This window comes from Salvelinus fontinalis, chromosome 19 (genome assembly GCF_029448725.1).
Source record: "Salvelinus fontinalis isolate EN_2023a chromosome 19, ASM2944872v1, whole genome shotgun sequence".
Classification (NCBI taxonomy): Eukaryota; Metazoa; Chordata; class Actinopteri; order Salmoniformes; family Salmonidae; genus Salvelinus; species Salvelinus fontinalis.
Window position 1 is genome coordinate 44,114,486 of NC_074683.1, and position 22,065 is coordinate 44,136,550.

The 22,065-nt window shown below is 40.8% G+C and overlaps 1 protein-coding gene across 1 annotated transcript in view; it reads left to right on the top strand.

Annotated features, from left to right (window-relative positions):
* LOC129816803 (ankyrin repeat domain-containing protein 10-like) overlaps positions 1 to 21,362 on the top strand; it is a 34,571-nt gene extending 13,209 nt beyond the window's left edge. The window contains exons 4-5 of the mRNA XM_055871708.1: positions 14,121 to 14,389; positions 17,958 to 21,362. Coding sequence (XP_055727683.1) covers positions 14,121 to 14,389; positions 17,958 to 18,253 — 565 coding nt within the window. The 3' untranslated portion in view covers positions 18,254 to 21,362. The remainder of the gene's footprint in view (positions 1 to 14,120; positions 14,390 to 17,957) is intronic.
* Positions 21,363 to 22,065: the final 703 nt, after the last annotated feature.

Genomic DNA, 22,065 nt, shown 5'->3' on the forward strand with positions numbered 1-22,065 from the left:
AAACTAGCTTTCGAAAGACCACCTGCTTTCGAAAGACCACCTATAAGGGTCGGAAAACCTATTTTGGATAGAGCCATTTTCTCCTGTGCTTAGTGGTTGCTTCCCTATCTGCTCTCAGTACCCAGAGGGAGCTGATAAAACTGCAATGGAAACACATTTGACCGGTGATTTCTATGTTTCTCCTGTGCTAAAGGCAGCTGTAGTTTGAGTAAATCTAGCCTAATAGTAATTGAAGCACCAGCCAGTTGAATGCAAAGAAGGCTAAACAAAATGTGCATATTGGTTTTATGAAATATAACATTACTTTTTATGTTCAGATGTCTACTTACTGGTATATAAGTGGCAGTGCTACATAAATGCGTTCAGCTTTAAATAGCTTCTACAAACATAAGGTTGTTACTGGGCCTGTAGTTGACCAGCCAGCTCTAGCTACTGTAAACATAGCTCTTAGTTGCACACAGACATTCCAATACAGACTGGTGCCATTTGTTGCAGGTTTCCGCAGCTGCTTCCTTTGAATACTGGAAGTTATGTCTGTGCCAGGCAGATTAATATGTGTTCTAATCATATGCTCCAATATTGCAATTTCCCACTGTTACCAACTATAAGTTTACCTTTTCAAATAATTTTCTGTAGAATAGGGAGAATATTGAACTAATAAATGCACCCAACCATTTTAAACCTGTTATCCTACTCTCAAAATACTTTGTCTAAGCTGCTGTCTGGTGTGACTGTCAGACAAATGCGCACACACACATTCTTTGATGCTCTAGTAATGGATGACTCCCGCACAAACCGCCACCATTAGCGAGGCACTCTGTTGTCACTGTGTTACATGGCACAGTTCCACAAGGATGATTCCATTCTGAGAATGTTCCCTTGTCTATACATGAACAGCCCATCCTCTTTCCCTTCACTGTGACATTCACAATCGTTGAGCCAAAGCATCTCCAGCATGCTACCAGATCCCATAGACTTCCAGTCATTGTGCTAACACTATATTTATTTGAAAATAACTAATACGGGTGAACTAAAATAATCTAAAACTTGCTTTTGTTCTTAATCAAACTGTGATTTGATCTGATATTCCTTGGTCAAACTCATCCCCCTGTTTCTGCTGCTGCACACATCATTCATATTTCTAGTATCATATCTCTCTCTGTCATAAACAGAGCTCTTTCTCACTTCTGAAGAGGACATTTCAACCTTTACCAATCACAGAAGTTGCGCTGGGTTTTTTCTGCTTCGTCACTTTGCCCCAGTACTCTTTTCCCTCCCGCTTTATGCCACTCTACTGGTCGTCGCTGTGACCTAAACTTAGAATGACCTTCTCCTTGGACATTTGAGCTCTTGTCTGCTGCCCATTGCCCCCTCCCCTCCCAGACTGACCTTTACCATTTAACTGACCAATACCGCTACATTAATGTGCTACATGATTTTCTTCAGAGCCTTAGCAAATTAGGCTTCTCAAACCTCCACAACATGAAGAGCAGCTAGAATGACTTCCCTTGAAGATAGAGCAAAGCATATTGACCATACCCTTGATATAAATAAAATCTCATTTTATTGGTCACATACACATATTTAGCAAATGTTATTGTAGGTGTAGAAAAATGATTGTGCTTAGGAGCTAGAAGCAGAGCTGCCATATCTGTCTGCGTCATCTTATCACCCAGTATGTGTGATTTTGAATGAAATATTTTCATTCTCTTGTGAGATCTCTGAAGCCATGGAGCATGTCCTTCTTTGTGGGTTTGTCCCTGAACCATCTCAAATAGCCTATCTGAAAGAGGATACTTTTCTAATAAAAAAATGATAGTTCAACCATCTATCATAGTGTTTTCTGCATCTCAGGGTCAACGTAGTAAGACGATGACCTGCTTTTTGTTTGTCAGTGGCAGTACATTGACAAGGACCATGGCCCATTATTCTGGACAGGTGCTTTTCTTGTGCCCTAATCATGTTGAATCGTCCTGCACAAACCATGAATATCTCAGCCGACATACTTACTCACAGAAGCTTGGTTGTCTTCTATCGTTGATTCAGTTGTTTTTTTCCCCCATCAACGTTTACACTACTGCCCTCTTTCCAGATCATTTACCCAATCTCTTGGTATCATTAATGACACATTCTTCAACAATACATACATGGTGCAGCAAGTGGTAACTTCCTTGTTAGGGAATTTCAGGCCAAAAGTTCTGGTTTATTCAAATATATAAATGTATGGTTTTACGTCACCATCATAATAGGGCAATGAATATTAATTGGTGTTTGTTTCATTCAAATAGTTATCCATTTTGATTTTGACGTGGGGAACAAATAGCATAATTCACAATCAAAACCTTAAATATCTAGAAACATGCATAGATTGTTTTGACCCTAAAACATCATACTTTATTTAATTTTTCTTTTGGATTCTCATTTTGAATTTCTTGTCATGAGCCTCAAGCACTTTTAGGGTTTTACAATGAGCTACTCTAGGGGGTAAGCTCAGTAGAATAGAGAATCACTCTGGGTAGTGTAGTGGATAGAGAATAGTCCAGAGTAGAGCAGTCACTAGGGTCATACTATTTAACTGTATATAATGCTAACATTATAATGCTATAAATATTTTGCTGTATAGAAGAACCTGTTCTGTTTTTGAATGTCACCTTCAGAATTAACCCATTTCTATGATATACCGTAAGATCTGTTTTGATTATCTGATCTTCTGTCACATTTTCTCTTATGAAAGTGGCAATAAGAAGAGAAAAAAATACTTAATAGAAAAACGTATGATCTCTTCTTTTTTGTACTGTCAACAAATAAGACTCAGAAACCTCCACATCTCAATGTTTTGCAGCCATTGAATTCGAAATGACTTGATTTTTTCAAGTAATCCTAGAAAAGGGGGAGAATAGACACTGCAGAGTCTGCCCCGTTCCCTGGGATAGCCGTACTGTTGTGGCATTGAGTGTTCTCACTATCGCTTCCTATCTACAAACTGGCAAACTGTTGAGGTATTTCATGCGGTGATTGGTTTTAATGCTAGGACATTTATGATTATGAATATCTTTTAAATAGTTTGATTTCTTTAGACATGTTTAGACCTGCATGCTTTGCTTAATATTACCTGTCCCTGTAATTTATTTGTAAACTAACCATAGGACCCATTTTATGATTAGTGATCTTTTAATTAGTCCTATGTAAGTTACAGGTCAGCATGATTTTTAGGATCTCTCTCGAAGGTGATAGGCTAGCAACAGAAGGCAGTGGTTGTGTGTTCACAACTGAAAAGCAAAGCATACCAGGCATTTAAAAGAGAAATTAACGCTTCCTTACTTACTATTCAGTTTCGGACATGGTCATCCTGTATTATAAACTGGGTGGTTCAAGCCCTGAATGCTGATTGGCTGAAAGCCGTGGTATATCAGACCGAATACCATGGGTATGACAAAACATTTATTTTTACTGCTCTAATTATGTTGATATCAGTTCATATTAGCAATAAGGCACCTCAGGGGTTTGTGATATATGGCCAATCTACCACGGCTAAGGGCTGTGTTCTACTACTCCACGTTGCGTTATGCATAAGAACAGCCTTTAGCTGTGGTACATTGGCCATATACCGCACCACCTTGGGCCTTATTGCTTAATTATAGACCATTTCGAATCCAACAGTCTGATTATTCAAGGTACTGTATCACCCTTTAGCATTCACACACATATGACGGGTCTCAGTAACAGGACATGAGTGTGATTGTAGATATCATTGTGTTTGAAATAAAGTTTGTGTTCATTTACCGCTCTCTTCTCGACCTGAACTATGTATTCATCAGAAGCTTTGCAGTTAAACAAAAATCTAAATGGATCACTTTGTAACTACAGGAACCAAATGGGAGAGGGTGGGAGATGGAATGTAGTTGGCTATAATTCAGGGGAAGGAGGGGGGATGCAAGGCCTCCCTTATCTAAGGGAATTGCTCTGAGCAAGACGGCAATCAGTCTATTGTTGTACATGTCAGCTCTGGCGTCATTCGATTGGCTCCCGTGCTGAGCTATGTGATGAGTTACGCCAGAGACTAAGAACCATAGCTGAAAACTTCCGAAGAGCTGCAGGATCAAAAACCCACTTAGCTTAACTGAGTATGTTTTTACGTTTCTATTGGACATTCATCATTAGTAGGCACATTTACAACATTCAGTGATGTGAGATCTGAGTTTAAGAAAAAACATTAAAATGCACAAAATCAAATGTCCTGACATATGTTGGTATATTAATACATTTGGCCACTGTGGATGTTTTTGACTCATCCCAGAAACCAGGTTACCATTATTGTGGGACCTGTTGCCAAATATAATTCACAGGGGGAAGGGGGATTTCCTTTCTGTCTATTGACGGTTTAAAGCCAAGATGACAAATGCAGTTAGAGCAACTAAAATAGAGTTTCTCCAGTGCCACTCTGATCCTGTGAAGGGAAATGCTACATTATCAGGCTTTAACAGAACTTTCAGAATAGTGTTCCCAAAATAGAGGGGTTTCTATGGAGACCCTTACACTATATAGTACAAAAGTATTTGCATGTGGACACCCCTTCATATTTGTCTTTCAGCCACACCCGTTTCTAACAGATGTATAAAATCGAGCACACAGCCATGCAATCTCCATAGACAAACACTGACAGTATAATGGTCTTACTGAAGAGCTCAGTGACTTTCAACGTGGCACCTTCTACAACAAGTCAGTTTGTCAAATTCCCGGTCAACTGTAAGTGCTTTTATTGTGAAGTGGAAACCTAGGAGCAACAACGGCTCAGCTGTGAAGTGGTAGGCCACACAAGCTCACAGAACGGGATTGCTGAAGTGCGTAGTGTAAAAATCGTCTGTCACAATCTGTCAGTCCAACGGACAACTTTGGGTTTGGCAGATGCCAGGAGAACGCTACCTGCCTGAATGCATAGTGCCAACTGTAAAGTTTGGTGGAGGAGGAATAGTGGTCTGGGGCTGTTTTTCATGGTTCGGGCTATGGCCCCTTAGTTCCAGTGAAGGGAAATCTTAACGCTACAGCATACGATTCTCTGCTTCTAACTTTGTGGCAACAGTTTGGCGAAGGCCCTTTCTTGTTTCAGCATGACAATGCCCCTGTGCACAACGAGGTCCACACAGGAATGGTTTGTCTAGATCTGTGTGGATGAAGTTGACTGGCCTGCACAGAGCCCTGACCTCAACCCCATCGAACATCTTTGGGATGAATTGGTACGCCGACTGCCTAATCACCCAACATCAGTGCCCTACCTCACTAATGCTCTTGTGGCTGATTTATTTCTTTTTCCCCCTATATTTTAAGATGATATTTCTCGTTAACATGCAAATAAGCATGAAATGCATAGCAGAGATTTTCATACACTTAAAACTACACATGTAAGATTTGTATCTACTCTAATAATGGTGAATTTAAAGTGAAACATCTGATCCAGCTGAACTTATTGAGGATCCAAAGTTCATCTGTCCATAACTGTGCTTGAGTCAAAGGGCCATTATGATAAGATTGTAACGTTATCTACAGACTCATTCAAGTGCAATAATGAATTGCATTTTCATATGCTTGGTGCCAGAAGCTAGACTGGATGCCAGTCTGTTTCTGCCATATCCAACTCGCATTGTTGTTGTCATTCCAAACAACATGGCATGATACTGACAAATGAGGAGTTAAACCATAAACACACTGGCATCAAGTCTGGCCAGAAATCGGATTTAAACTGTAGTCCTATGAAAGATCTAATGGGGGGCACTATGTGTACAAAGGAACAAGGCACCACATAAAACAAATCCATAATATTTTGATTCTTACTGTGTCTTTATATCTACCTATGTGTTGCATCCAAATCTTTAACTTTATTATGCAGATAATTGATTGTAATAATGTAATTATGATTTTTAGAAGTGTTTTTATTATTTAAGTGAATGGGAACATGTGGTTCTACTGGTAATTAATAATATTATATAAATCTTATATATTTTAGCTATTATTTTTACTTTTTCAGTCCTTTTAACTTATTGGACTATATTCTTTAGTTCTTTAAAACCAGTGAAAATGTATGGGTTAAGCCTATATTAGTGTTACTTGTGGTTGTGTGGCTTAAAAATAGCTTATAACCTGTCACATTGATACTTTTGGGTGAATGGTATCCTATCAGTTACTCCAGCATCTGCTAACACACAATTAGCAAACATTTTGTGTGATTATGTTCAACCAAAAGTCACTATCATACATGTTTTTGGAATGTTATTTCCATGATTCCTTCTTCAAGCCCATGTTCTCTAATTTTCGAACCAATTTTGTTTTCTCGTGATGAAGAACACTTTTGCAGTTCTTTTTTTATTTATTTTTTTATTTCACCTTTATTTAACCAGGTAGGCAAATTGAGAACACGTTCTCATTTACAATTGCGACCTGGCCAAGATAAAGCAAAGCAGTTCGACACATACAACAACACATAGTTACACATGGAGTAAAACAAACATACAGTCAATAATACAGTGAAAAATAAGTCTATATACAATATGAGCAAGTGAGGTGAGATAAGGGAGGTGAAGGCAAACAAAATATATATATAAATAAATAAAAATATAAAAAGGCCATGGTGGTGAAGTAAATACAATATAGCAAGTAAAAAAACACTGGAATGGTTGGTTTGCAGTGGAAGAAGGTGCAAGGTAGAGATGGAAATAATGGGGTGCAAAGGAGCAAAATAAATAAATACAGTAGGTAAAGAGGTAGTTGTTTGGGCTAAATTATAGATGGGCTATGTACAGGTGCAGTAATCTATGAGCTGCTCTGACAGCTGGTGCTTAAAGCTAGTGAGGGAGATAAGTGTTTCCAGTTTCAGAGATTTTTGTAGTTCGTTCCAGTCATTGGCAGCAGAGAACTGGAAGGAGAGGCGGCCAAAGGAAGAATTGGTTTTGGGGGTGACCAGAGAGATATACCTGCTGGAGCGCGTGCTACGGGTGGGCGTTGCTATGGTGACCAGCGAGCTGAGATAAGGGGGGACTTTACCTAGCAGGGTCTTGTAGATGACCTGGAGCCAGTGGGTTTGGCGACGAGTGTGAAGCGAGGGCCAGCCAACGAGAGCGTACAGGTCGCAGTGGTGGGTAGTATATGGGGCTTTGGTGACAAAACGGATGGCACTGTGATAGACTGCATCAAATTTTTTGAGTAGGGTTTTGGAGGCTATTTTGTAAATGACATCACCGAAGTCGAGGATTGGTAGGATGGTCAGTTTTACAAGGGTATGTTTGGCAGCATGAGTGAAGGATGCTTTGTTGCGGAATAGGAAGCTGATTCTAGATTTAACTTTGGATTGGAGATGCTTGATGTGAGTCTGGAAGGAGAGTTTACAGTCTAACCAGACACCTAGGTATTTGTAGTTGTCCACATATTCTAAGTCAGAGCCGTCCAGAGTAGTGATGTTGGACAGGCGGGCAGGTGCAGGCAGCGATCGGTTGAAGAGCATGCATTTAGTTTTACTTGTATTTAAGAGCAATTGGAGGCCACGGAAGGAGAGTTGTATGGCATTGAAGCTCGCCTGGAGGGTTGTTAACAGTGTCAAAAGAAGGGCCAGAAGTATACAGAATAGTGTCGTCTGCGTAGAGGTGGATCAGAGACTCACCAGCAGCAAGAGCGACATCATTGATGTATACAGAGAAGAGAGTCGGTCCAAGAATTGAACCCTGTGGCACCCCCATAGAGACTGCCAGAGGTCCGGACAACAGACCCTCCGATTTGACACACTGAACTCGATCAGAGAAGTAGTTGGTGAACCAGGCGAGGCAATCATTAGAGAAACCAAGGCTGTCGAGTCTGCCGATGAGGATGTGGTGATTGACAGAGTCAAAAGCCTTGGCCAGGTCAATGAATATGGCTGCACAGTACTGTTTCCTATCGATAGCGGTTAAGATATCGTTTATGACCTTGAGCGTGGCTGAGGTGCACCCATGACCAGCTCTGAAACCAGATTGCATAGCAGAGAAGGTATGGTGGGATTCGAGATGGTCGGTAATCTGTTTGTTGACTTGGCTTTCGAAGACCTTAGAAAGGCAGGGTAGGATAGATATAGGTCTGTAGCTGTTTGGGTCAAGAGTGTCCCCCCCTTTGAAGAGGGGGATAACCACAGCTGCTTTCCAATCTTTGGGAATCTCAGACGACACGAGAGGTTGAAAAGGCTGGTAATAGGGGTGGCAACAATTTCAGCAGATAGTTTTAGAAAGAAAGGGTCCAGATTATCTAGCCCGGCTGATTTGTAAGGGTCCAGATTTTGCAGCTCTTTCAGAACATCAGCTGACTGTATTTGGGAGAAAGAGAAATGGGGAAGGCGTGGGCGAGTAGCAGAGGGGAGGCCAGTGCTGTTGACCGGGGTAGGGGTAGCCAGGTGGAAAGCATGGCCAGCCGTAGAAAAATGCTTGTTGAAATTCTCAATTATAGTGGATTTGTCGGTGGTGACAGTGTTTCCTATCTTCAGTGCAGTTGGAAGCTGGGTGGAGGTGTTCTTATTCTCCATGGACTTTACAGTGTCCCAGAACTTTTTTGAGTTTGTGTTGCAGGAAGCAAATTTCTGCTTGAAAAAGCTAGCCTTGGCTTTTCTAACTGCCTGTGTATACTGGTTTCTAGCTTCCCTGAAAAGTTGCATATCACGGGGGCTGTTCGATGCTAATGCAGAACGCCATAGGATGTTTTTCTGTTGGTTAAGGGCAGTCAGGTCAGGAGAGAACCAACGGCTATATCTGTTCCTGGTTTTAAATTTCTTGAATGGGGCATGCTTATTCAAGATGGTGAGGAAGGCATTTAAAAAAAATATCCAGGCATCCTCTACTGACGGGATGAGATCAATATCCTTCCAGGATACCTCGGCCTGGTCGATTAGAAAGGCCTGCTCGCTGAAGTGTTTCAGGGAGCGTTTGACAGTGATGAGTGGAGGTCGTTTGATCGCTGACCCATTACGGAGACAGGCAATGAGGCAGTGATCGCTGAGATCTTGGTTGAAAACAGCAGAGGTGTATTTGGAGGGCAAGTTGGTTAGGATGATGTCTATGAGGGTACCCGTGTTTACGGAATTGGGGTGATACCTGGTAGGTTCATTGATAATTTGTGTGAGATTGAGGGCATCAAGCTTAGATTGTAGGATGGCTGGGGTGTTAAGCATGTTCCAATTTAGGTCGCCTAGCAGCACAAGCTCTAAAGATAGATGGGGGGCAATCAGTTCACATATGGTGTCCAGAGCACAGCTGGGGGCAGAGGGTGGTCTATAGCAGGCGGCAACAGTGAGAGACTTGTTTTTAGAGAGGTGGATTTTTAAAAGTAGAAGTTCAAATTGTGTCGGAACAGACCTGGATAGTAAAACAGAACTCTGCAGGCAATCCTTGCAGTAGATTGCAACACCGCCCCCTTTGGCCGTTCTATCTTGTCTGAAAATCTTGTAGTTAGGGATGAAAATTCTGAGAAAAGAGAAAATTCTGAGAAAAGAGAAGCAACCTTTTTAAAAGGATCTTAGTCCGTCTAATTTGATCCATAATAAATTAGTCTAGTTCAAGGAGATGGAGTTGCTAGCTATCCCTTTTTCTCTTTTTTAATCCCTCTACTTTAAATGGATAGTTTGGGTTTTTGGCCATGGGGCCTTTGCTCTACTTCCCCTGAGTCCGATGAACCCGTTGATACCATTTTATGTCTCTGCGTGCAGTTTGAAGGAAGCGCAATGACTTGAAGTCTGTCGACTTCCAGGCATTGCTCTAATGCTAGTTAGCATTGGCTCGCGAAACTACCTCTTAATTGCCAAAATCCTGAACTATTCTTTTAATGAAACCTCAGGTGTTTGTCAGTGACTGCAGGGGCCGTGGGTCCAGGCCTGGGGTGGGATAGGATAGGATAGTAAGGTTGGAGGGGTTAGACTTTCATTTTTAACTAACTGGGACAGGAATAGGGATTATTGTTTGGATTGTTTCTCAACTCTGACCTTTTTTTAGTGCCTGATTTTATTTATTTCCTAATATAAGAACACATCCTTTCATCAGTAGCTCATTATTTTTGGTCATATTTCAGTTAACTAGACCGGAAGATTGGTTTCTAACTGTATATGTTTACAATACACATGACATATAATACACATATTACGTTTTGTTTGGTTGATCATAAACTACAGTATATCCTGTTTGTCCCTTCAACAAATTCACTTAGTGTTGGGTTGAAATGTTACCTGATTACTAATACAAAAATAGGCAATTTATCAGAAGCCAGAGCAGAATACTTTGGTGTCATGTTCTTTGTACACATAATGTTCCTTACACTGGTTGTATTAGATTCTCTGGCACCGTGAATGATTGTTACTCCTCTTAGTGAGACCCGTCAGTCTACAGTACATGCTCACAAATTCTATATAAACAAAGCTTTTGCTTGAAGGTGGGATCTCTTGGAAGCGTTAATTTTTGTTTTTTCAAACTGAGTCAGAATGGGGGGAATGGGATATGTATGCAAGTTAATCATGTGTGATTTTTATTTTTATTCAACAGAGGAATGTGATCTTAAGCACGTTAATTACAGTGCATTTTGATTTAATTTATTGTTTTGACTTTGTACACATTAAGATAGTTCTAGGGATCGTAAGAAAGACAAAGCACTGAGTTTATGAATGAGTGAACAACAGTATCTAAACTGGAGAGTATATATTTCTTCATGGATGTCACTGGGTTGCTACACCTTTCACTTTATTCACATTTATAACTCATATTTGTATATTCATATTATGGCTCACAATACTTTTTAAGCACTGCGAATGATCCTAAGCACGTCCGGCCCGCTCATTAGGCGGGATTAGGAGGCCGGCAATGGCGGCAGAATGACGAGGGAGGCATTTTCTGAGCTAAACTGACCAAGATGCACCTCCAACAACAACACACAAAACTTGACATAATTCGGCCCCAAAACAATGATAATTTCACTCAACCAGTGGCATATGGGCTTTATAGATGAACACTGATGCCGCCCTGTGATAAGCAGTGCCCACTTTGGCAAAGGCAGGGGAGCAAAATATTTTGCTTGTCCATTCCCAGCGCGCCTCTTCAGGGTGCTCGTCTAATGACCCCTCGCTGCGGTGTTGCACCAACATTACGTCCGTTTTTGACTTAAATCGTGTAGCAAATATAGAATATGTTAGTGTGGTCTTTTCTGTAGCCTACATGCTGTGGATAAAATGTATGACAATGTAATGACACTGACAGTTTTTACATGTAGGTTTCTCTGATCAAATAGCTTAACCTAAAAGGCACCCAATCAAATATAAAATGCGTTGTCATGTTAACAAACAATCCTAAAAACAGTGTCATGATCAGTAGTTTCACGTTTGTATCCGTCAATGTTTGACAAGCTGGTTATAGCACAAAATAAAATACTTCTGCATTTCCCGCAGTGTAAACACATTGCAAATAGGCTTACGATAACTCCTGATAAAGTTGGATATCTGATATTCAGAGCTTAAATTGATTAGTCACAGCATTTATGACTAATAAAGCCTATGCAACAGCCTGTTTTACTAATGGTGGGCCTACAAAATGGATGGGCATTCATACAATTCCATTGTGGCTGTCATAGCAGGCTACACCCCAATAAGCACGAGCCAACGTCTCTCTTTGTTCCTGTCTGGACCCGGTGTCTTTTTTGGGTGTTTTACAAGTGGTAGGCTTACCACACAGATGGGCATTTATAGACTTAAATCTCAGGCAAAACTGTAGGCTATATGTCAGTAAGCACGGACCAACACTAATGCCTTTTTGGTCGTCTTTTTTTTGTGCAGTCCAAAATCTGAACCAATCATAGACGTCTATAAATGACATTTTCAACTTTAATTCAGAACCAAAAAATTGCCTGATTTCAACATCGGGAAAATACATATTTTTCAACGTCCGGAAAAGATACCTTTTCAACATCCTGGAAAATATGCATTTTAAACATACGGAAAATACGTATTTTCATCTTTCATACAGAACCTAAATTGAACCCAACTTCAACGTCTGGAAAGTATGTTTTTTTTTTACTTTTCAATGACGTCCTACAACCCCTTACAGCAACACTGCAGTAGCAGGTAATTTGCGTAGTGCATCATTGCAATCTATATGAGGGAGAGACTGCCCACAAGGTCAAGTGTTTCTCATTTCTAAATAACACAACAAAAGGTTAAATCAATACGGGGGACCTGCCTCGAATTCCCTCTTCCCCTTACAAAGACCTGGTTGTTCACCTTGGAAAATTATTTAGCCACGGAATCCAATGGTGTTTAGCCTCGGAACAACAAGTGCAGAATGGTTCTCCCATTAGCCAGCAGAAATGTTTGGCGATTGGCATCCAAACAGTCAAGTTTCGGGCCTCTGTTAGCTTAGAGTATTTTTCGAGACACTTCCTGGAAATGAATTTAACCATTTCCATGGCAGCGCAGACCTCAATCCTTAAAAGGGAATCTTTTTGGTCTGCTACAGCACATGCCAGGACAGGAACAGTGACCAGGCAATTCTATACCTGGTGTCTGTTTTTGTTTATGACCTACTTAGAAGTAGGTCACTGGTTTGGCCCTGTCTTATCGCTTTAGTTGGCCAATTTTGGCTTAGGACTACTCTAACCTGGCTACTATCTTTTTTGACTAATTTGCTTTGATGCTCACTTATCCCTTTTACCTTTTTACCCAACTGATTTTAGAAGTCCAGACACAGAAAACAGCTCAAACACTGATGCTCTGAATTGTTACCCACCCAGTGACATCCTTGTCTTCTGGTTAGCATATCTATAAGCATTATGGAAATCATGATCAGAAATCATTATCAACTATGCTCACTGCATTGCTGTTTGCTCATTCATAAAGTCCTACTGTAGGTTTATTACAGGTTTATAGTGGCAACAGGAAATGACTAAACAGACTATCTGTTATGCACACGCCTGAATCTGAGACCAAATCATCCATAGGTCTTTTTGGTGTCTGCTGTGATACCAACATGAATGGTTGTTGTTTTCTTAACCTTTATTGGTTCCTTCTGATTGGATGCCGGCTGCTTTGACATTGTCTGTTTTCAATATTTTTTCTCCCTCTTCTTAAACAGTGAGTGGCACTGTAGAGCTCCAACATATTGTCTAATTTTTGCTTTTCTATCCTGGAAGAAAGGACATCTTTCGTCATCCTGTTCCTTGAAGATTACTGTGCTGAATCTCTTTTCTTCTCTCTTATGCTTTTCCATTTTTATCCCTGTCTTTCTGTCTCTTCTTCCATCTGCATCAAATCATGAACATGAATGTACTGAAAAAAAACCTAGCTTTCCCTGTGACCGATGAAGAGTTGGAGGACCCTGAAGAGTTGGAGGACCCTGAAGCCTGTCTTGTGGACTGCCTTTGGACCATATAAGCAGAACTTTGATCCTGTGTTGCCAGTCTCTATTCACTTTAGCAAGAATTTAACTATTATTCAGCTTTTTTAGAGACACTTTGTTAGCTTCACACACCCACTCACTCATATTTACGTCTCACATACACACACAAACATGCACATACATTTTCTGCAAGGTGGACTTGATGACTTGATACCATGATTTTGTCCCTGTTCAACATATCTGTACCTGAAAATCAAGTGCTGTTTTCAGAACACCACCTTGTATAACTTTTCCTCTTTTTGACTATTATGTATTTCTTTTGAGGTCACCGTCAATCAGAATGAACTTGTCCATTATCTCCAAGGACGTGCATTTCTTCCACTCAATGTTTTGCGTCTTTGAAATGTATCAACATTTCTGGGATGTGGGAATGACTTTGGTCTCCTGATTCAGGCATTTTTCAAATGTGTACATATTCATAGTTATTTATCATGTTCTCTTGCGGTGAACAGCTCTACATTTTCATTTAAAAAAAGAGATGTGAGATTTTTATTTCCAGATGCATTTAATTTCAGGGGAAAAATATCTAAAAGGATCAGTTGTCATCTATCCCATAAAGAGATAATGGTAGTGAAGATGTGCAAGGTTAGTGTAATAGAGGCAGTCAGGGATTTTTGTGTGTGTGTGATCCCTGGCTATGGCAGGGCGTAGGTTTCTCTAATGCTCTCTTCTCTTATTGCGCAGTATGAGGAACGCTAGTGGGCTGTCCGCCGCTGACCTGGCCCATGCCCAGGGGTTCCGTGAATGTGCTGAGATGCTCTCCAATGCGCAGAACCTGCAGCAGAACCTGACCCAGACCCAGCTTAACGGCTTCTGTCTGAACGGTACCACCCAGAACGGAGGCCACTCCCACCCTCTCATCCAAGGGCGGAGCCTCCTTAACGGGGCACCCAATAGAAAGAGATCGTTTGATAACATGGAAGCCAATCAAATCAAGAAGGCCAGAACTGACGGTAGATTTTTGCAGTTTTAATACTCTATAAAAATAACTTCAATTTGCGAGGGATTATTTACGTATTCCAGTGACTTTTAATGAGCAAGAGTTTTAGGGTGATTAATCTCTCCTGACTATGGTTGCAAAGAAAACTGGTAATTTACCAAAGTTACCGGCATCTTCTGCAATCTGGTAATTTTGCTAATTTATACTTTATACTTTGTTCAGCTCTGGAAAAAATTGAGACCACTGCAACATGATCAGTTTCTCTGGTTTTACTATTTATAGGTATGTGTTTGGGTAAAATAAACATTTTTGTTTTTTTCTCTAACCTACTGATTACTTTTTTCACCACCAGTTTGGAGCCAAAATGTTTACAACAAAGAATTATTGACATAGTAAAATATACAGTATCAGTCAAAAGTTTGGACACACCTACTCATTCAAGGGTTTTTCTTAATTTTTACTATTTTCTACATTGTATAATAATAGTGAAGACATCAACACTATGAAATTACATATAGTAATCATGTAGTAACCAAAAACGTTTTAAACAAATCAAAATATATTTTATATTCTACAATGTAGCCACCCTTTGCACACTCTTGGCATTCTCTTAACCAGATTCATGTGGTAGTCACCTGGAATGCATTTCAATTAACAGGTGTGCCTTGTTAAAAGTTAATTCGTGGAATTTCTTTCTTTGATGCGTTTGAGCCAATGAGTTGTGTTGTGACAAGGTAGGGGTGGTAAACAGAAGATAGCCCTATTTGGTAAGAGACCAAGTCCATATTAATGCAAGAACATCTCAAATAAGCAAAGAGAAATGACAGTCCATCATTACTTTAAGACATGAAGGTCAGTCAATCCGGAACATTTCAAGAACTTTGAAAGTTTCTTTTAAGTGCAGTCGCAAAAACAATCAAGCGCTATGATGAAACTGGCTCCCATGAGGACCAGGTCCTTTCCACCACAGGAAAGGAAGACCCAGAGTTATCTCTACTGCAGAGGATACGTTCATTAGAGTTACCAGCCTCAGAAATTGCAGCCAAAATAAATGCTTCACAGAGTTCAAGTAACAGACCAAACACATCAACTGTTCAGAGGAGACTGTGTGAATTTATTATAAATGTTTTATTTCACCTTTATTTAACCAGGTAGGTCAGTTAAGGACAAGTTCTCATTTACAACTGCGACCTGGCCAAAATAGAGCAAAGCAGTGCGACACAAACAACAGAGTTACACGTGATAAACAAACGTACAGTTAATAGCACAATAGAAAAATCTATATACAGTGTGTGTGCAAATGTAGAAAGATTAGGGAGGTAAGGCAATAAATAGACCATAGAGATTAAATAATTACAAACACTGGAGTGATAGATGTGCAGAAGATGAATGTGCGAGTAGAGATACTGGGGTGTAAAGGAGTAAAAAAACAAAAAACAATATGGGGGTGAGGTAGTTGGGTGGGCTATTTACAGATGGGCTATGTACAGATGCAAAGATCGGTAAGCTTCTCTGACAGCTGATACTTAAAGTTAGTGAGGAAGATATGTCTCCAGCTTCAGTGATTTTTGCAATTCATTCCAGTCATTGGCAGCAGAGAACTGCAAGGAAAGGCGGCCAAAGTAGGAGTTGGCTTTGGGGGTGACCAGTGAAATATACCCGCTGGAGCGCGTGCTACAGGTGGGTGCTGCTATGGAAACCAGTGAGCTGAGATAAGGCGGGGCTTTACCGAGCAAAGTCTTATAGATGTCTAACCAGACACTTAGGTATTTGTAGTTGTCCACATATTTTAAGTCAGAACCGTCCAGAGTAGTGATGCTAGATGGGCGGGCGGTTGGGTGCGGGCAGCGATCGGTTGAAGAGCATGCATTTAGTTTTGCTTGCATTTAAGAGCAGTTGGAGGCCACGGAAGGACAGTTGTATGGCATTGAAGCTCGTCTGGAGGTTTATCAGGCCTTCATGGTCGAATTGCTGCAAAGAAACCACTACTAAAGGACACCAATAATAAGAGACTTCTTCAAGAAACACGATCAATGGTCATTAGACCGGTGGAAATCTGTCATTTTGATCTGGAGTCCAAATTTGATGTTTTTTGTTCCAACTGCCTTGTCTTTGTGAGACGGAGAGTAGGTGAACGGATTATCTCTGCATGTGTGGTTCCCACCGTGCAGCATGGAGGGGGTGTGGGGGTGCTTTGCTGGTGACACTGTCTGATTTATTTAGAATTCAAGGCACACTTAACCAGCATGGCTACATAAGCATTCTGCAGCGATACGCCATCCCATCTGGTTTGCGCTTAGTGGGACTATCATTTGTTTTTCAACATAACAATGACCCAAAACACACCACCAGGCTGTGTAAGGGCTATTTGGCCAAGGAGAGTGCATCAGATGACTTGGCCTCCACAATCACCCAACCTTAACCCAATTGGGATGAGTTGGGCCGCAGAGTGAAGGAAAAGCAGCCAACAAGTGCTCAGCATATGTGGGAACTCCAAGACTTTTGGAAAAACATTCCTCATGAAGCTGGTTAAGAGAATGCCAAGTGTGCAAAGCTTAACACTTTTTTGGTTACTACATGATTCCATGTGTGTTATTTCATAGTTTTGATGTCTTTGCTATTATTATACAATGTAGAAAATATAAAAAATAAAGAAAAACCCTTGAAAAACCCACACCATAGGTGTGTCCAAACTTTTGACTGGGTGTGTATATTAGGGATATTTCATGCTGAAGCCCTCATTTAACACCAATGGTATTCACTAAGTTGATGGGTTATATTTAGGATAATGTTTACAGCTTTGTCATACCCTTTTGTTTGAAAATCATCTTATTTTATAAATGTTTGTTGGCCAGAGATGGACACCTGTGATAATCTGAAGTACCCAAAAAAGGGCACTAGATGTCGTCTGATAAAATAAAAAAAATACTTTAAGTTACCAAAATGTTGGTCAACTTTTGAAAGTTTACAGTAGTATAGCTCCATTTGCAGCCCTATTCCTGACTGAATGTTCTCCTTACATAATTATGTGTAATAAAGCAAAGCGTGTCATAAAACCTTTCAGATTCTAAAATCCTGTTGTAAAACCATGATTAAACTGGCCTAGCCCATATGAGAAACTGGTAGAATACATTGTTTACTTAATTGTGCAGTGTTAGAAGGAGCAGTATGAGGAAGAAGGCGCTGGCAGGGGACTTACCCTTTGCTGTTTGCCAGGCCTCTGATGTTGACATGTAAAAGCATCTGCTTGTTTTATTGGACTTCTGCATACTCTGGAGCAGAGTTTTGAGATGTTGCCAGGAAGTTGATACAGGCTGTAGGGAATCGAAATGGGTCAGTGGCTGATTTTTATTGCTGAATGATAAAGCCTAAAATTGGACTTTGGACTCGCTGCGTAAGATTGATTATTCTAAAATGCTAAATACCAGTGTGTCCCCTTCTGCCCAGACAGCCTGTGCATGATGGAATGGCCTCTTTGGGACTGTAGAGTATTCTGACCTGTATGTCATTGTATTCTTATTTAGTTGTATTCTAGATGGTAGCCCAACATGCTCATCCACTACCTCCACTGCTCTAACTAGGTATGGGCCTGCCGCTGGGGATGCTGAATGGGTCGGTCTGCGGTGTAGGAGAGTTCCTGATGGAGAGCATACACCAGGAGAGCATGGAGTCAGCGCCGCCGGCAGTGAGCTCAGGTGGGCCAGGACCCTTGGCGTTTGGGATGAATGGGTCTGCGCCGGTGCCAGGCCTGGTGGACCAAGGGCAGGACCAGGGGGGAGTGGAGGTGTCCATACCGGCCCCTAAGGAGCTGGAGATCTTCACTGTGGCCTCCATGCATATCCCCTGTCGCTGCACTAACTCCTACGCCTACCTGTAGAGACCTTAGAGTGCATGTATTGAGTTGAGTGTTGACCCTCCTAGTGGTTGTATCTTGGTAGAATGTCCATCAGGCCCTCTCTGGCCATGTTTTCTCACTGATGGAATTAATTTTAGTGCCATTGTTGGGTTCTTGGCATGATAATGATATATTTCAGGTTCTAGAAATAAAGGCGTAAATAGTTAATTTATTGTATTCTACATACATGTTATGAAATACATTGCCTTGCTACCATACTTAATTGATAGAGAAACATTCGTTTTATGTTTTGTTGTTATATCAGGTTCTTTGAATGATCCACACAATTCTTGTTAAATAATCTTGTGTTTTTGGCAAAGCCCCTTAGGATGAGTGACTCCCAATGGTAACTGTAATAATGTTGTAAAATTCTAATCTACATTCCTTTGATGTAGAAACGCCCACACCTTGGGAACAACTTACCGAAACCAGCCTCACTTGGTTTACGGAGAAGAATAGGGAGGTTAGACTTAGGTTAGTTCAAATCCTAGAGGCAGGTTAGTTCAAATCCTAGAGGCTGCACTGAAGTTTCCCTCTGCATCATGAATATGCAATGGTAGAGTTCTGACCTTTATGAAGTTAGACCAGTGGTCCCCAGCTGTTTTTTAACCGTGGCACACCTTGATGGGATAGCATTTCACTATTCATTTATTTAGTGGTAATGACCTCTTATTTTATCTGACCCATACAGCAAATCTATTTTCTGTGACAAGCGTTTTTTATATATTAAATATGGTTTGTTTGAAATAGTTCCTTACTTATGATTGTTATTGTGTGTGTACTAGAGGTCTTCGTGAATCCAGCTGTACACGAATCCCCAGACCAGATCTGGTACGCAAGCGTGTCCGAATCGAGAATTCTTAATAATATCAGGGGTCTGGGTCGGCTCTGATATGATTGCCTTGGGTATGTGTAATTTTAACTGACTTGTCTGCTAGGACCCACATAAATTCGAACACGAATGCTGCAGTAGAGAGAGAGACAGAGAAATTGTATAATTTTTGCTGCTGCTCTTTGTTTTTTACGAGAGGTACGTGTAGCTTGTTGTTGGCCAATCATAAGAGCCAATGTATTTATGCTTGATCCGAAATTGTGTTCATGGCACCATATGGATGGTGTGACACAATTGCGGAGCCTCCGAGGGCACGCACAGGCCAAATTGAGCTCTGTACCGCATCGCCGTGCGTGCGCCACTCAAATGCGGAGGTCTCCGTATAGATCCGCGTTGACTGTAGGTGAGGGCGGGAGGTCCTGTACTTGACAGCTTCTTTCACTACAGCTCTGCGAGTTGTTTGTAACTGTGTAGGACGGGAAAGCGCATGCAGCATCAAATAGTGTGGCAGAGATATAAATAGCTTCTCCTGGTTTGATGCAGTCAAAACAGGTACTAGTACTTAATCATATTTGATGATAAATAACCTAGCTATGGCAGCGATTAGTCTACTATAGCACAAGTCGGATTGGTTGGTTGCGGTCTCTCGCCCTGTTCCTGTGTCACTCATTCACGCACACTCACAGTAGCCTACCACAAAGCATGGCCCCTGCTAGAGCGTCATTTCTCTCTACCTCTTCCCTTGCGCTTTATCAGCTTCGGTTAATAAAGTAGCTTAAAAATGTACTTGTCTGTTGCTTCAGGACCGGGTTTGTGTCGATCAGGTCCATACGGAACGGGTCTAGTTGTCCTCGGTTCTGTTCGGAACGGGTCTCTATAAAGTTGTATTTTATTTATGCATATCGGGTCCGGATGGGAAACCCCAGGTACATTTTAGAATGGATCCATCTTTTTGGACCTGTGAAGGCCTCTACCCGTTTAAGAGCGTCCCCAAATCTGCATCAGAAATGACAAAATGTATTACTGGTTAAATATGTCTTTAGTTTTTAACGGTTTGCGCTACAAACAAGCGGGTTTCTGCATTGTAAAGTTGCAACCAAAGACACAAAGCCATGCTCTGTTTGTTTCTATTGCTCATGCTGTGGTATAGCTAAGCTCAGAGCCTTATAGTAGGAATTAAATGACTCCGGCTAAGCTTAATCAGACTTTCCTGTTTTAATGGTTTTCACAGACTAAGTAAAATGATACAAATGATATAACCGACACTAGTGCGCCAAAGTAAAAATTCCATGTGCATTTCACAGGTACCATTTTATAAGTGCGTGTTAAACATCGGTTGGGAACCACTGAGTTAGACATCCAGTACTGCATTTAGTGGTAGCAATGTTGCTGCACCACTTTGGCCAATAAGCGAATAAAGACATTTGTCCATCTCATGTCAGAATGAAGAGACTACTAGAGAATGTTCCTGCCCTTAAAGTAAAAATAAGTGAAAGCCTATTTTGTTTTATTTGCTTTAAAAAAAAAATCCCCCTGAGAGAATCTACCTTTTTGGACATTTCTGGTGGTGACTCTGTCTCATAGCTATTTTTTTTTGTACAAGAACTCCCTTGTTATGCCAAAGCATGTCTTTACGTTAATGTTTAAAGTACATACATCTTCACTGTGCAGCTTTTCTGTATTATGTGAGCTTTTAGGTATTTCCAAGGTGTGCTATATGGCCTGACCCTGTCCTATTAGCTAGCAGACTGGAGACTTTGGTTGGATTAGCCACTCCTAGTGCCCTCATCTTCTCTCATTCTACTTTTCTAGGAAAGGACTTTGTACGCTTTTCTGTATAGCCTATCTATTGTGTCTGGTTTTTGCAGCTTTATTTGGCTTGTGTTTTGTTGTATTGCTTTGCTAACTGCAGTAATGACAAAATTTAGACGTTGATCTATGACAAATGAGCGTGATTAGTAGTGCTACAATTTTTATAAAGCAAGGCAAAGCTACTCTTGCTTAAGGCAATTTTTTAAGAAGGAAAAATAGGAATCTTCATAAATGTATTGGTCACAAACTTTAAATCCCTCCCTGCATACATCTGCTTCATGACAATTTTTCGGTCAAGCAATCCGCTCAACAGTACTATTCAGTCTGTACAGAATCACAAATGTTAATGAGTAGATGGCATATATTGATGCAAATTAGACCTGACGCTCAGTGTGGAGTAGTTTTGTACGATTTAAACTCATTAAAAGGTAATTATTTTGAATAACATTATGATGGTGGGGTTATGATTTATCTCTTAAATTGTTACTTTCTCATGCACACAAAAAATTATCTATTATCATCTGAAAACAGAAGCAATATTATTTCATATTTTCTATAGTTCACCTGAATATCTGATTAGTTTGGTGCCCTCTAGTGATATTGAGAAGGCTGTGCAGCCCCTCAATTGTGTCATCTTATTTCTAAGGATTATGCTGTCATATAGATTGTCTTGGCATGATGGCTAAACCAATGGGAGGGGGAAGGGGGTGGAACTAGGGGTGCGTTTGTAAATTCAGTCTGGCTATCTACTCCGATTTCAGAGCACCCATCTGAGTGTGCCAGAGTGCAGAATAACTTATGAATTTACGAACGCTCAACACCCGTTGAATATGGCCGGTGTCAGTAAACGTCTGCAAAAAAGCACAATTAAGTTGTTGCCAGCAGCACAGTTAGTCGCCAACACTCTGGATAACATGGAAACAGCCTAACCAGCTCTGTTAGTGCGAGTAAAATGGTCGGTGTGAGATGTTCTCTCATTTGTGTCTGGAAGTAGCTAGCCAACATTAGCCAGTTAGCTTGGGTGCTTGACTAAAGATGTTAGGTCAGAACGCTCGGGTCAACCCTACTCATCTGCCAGATCTTCCACTGTGCGCTCTGAACGCTCCGAGAGCAAAACTCTCTGAATTTACTAACGGGCAATTTGACAATG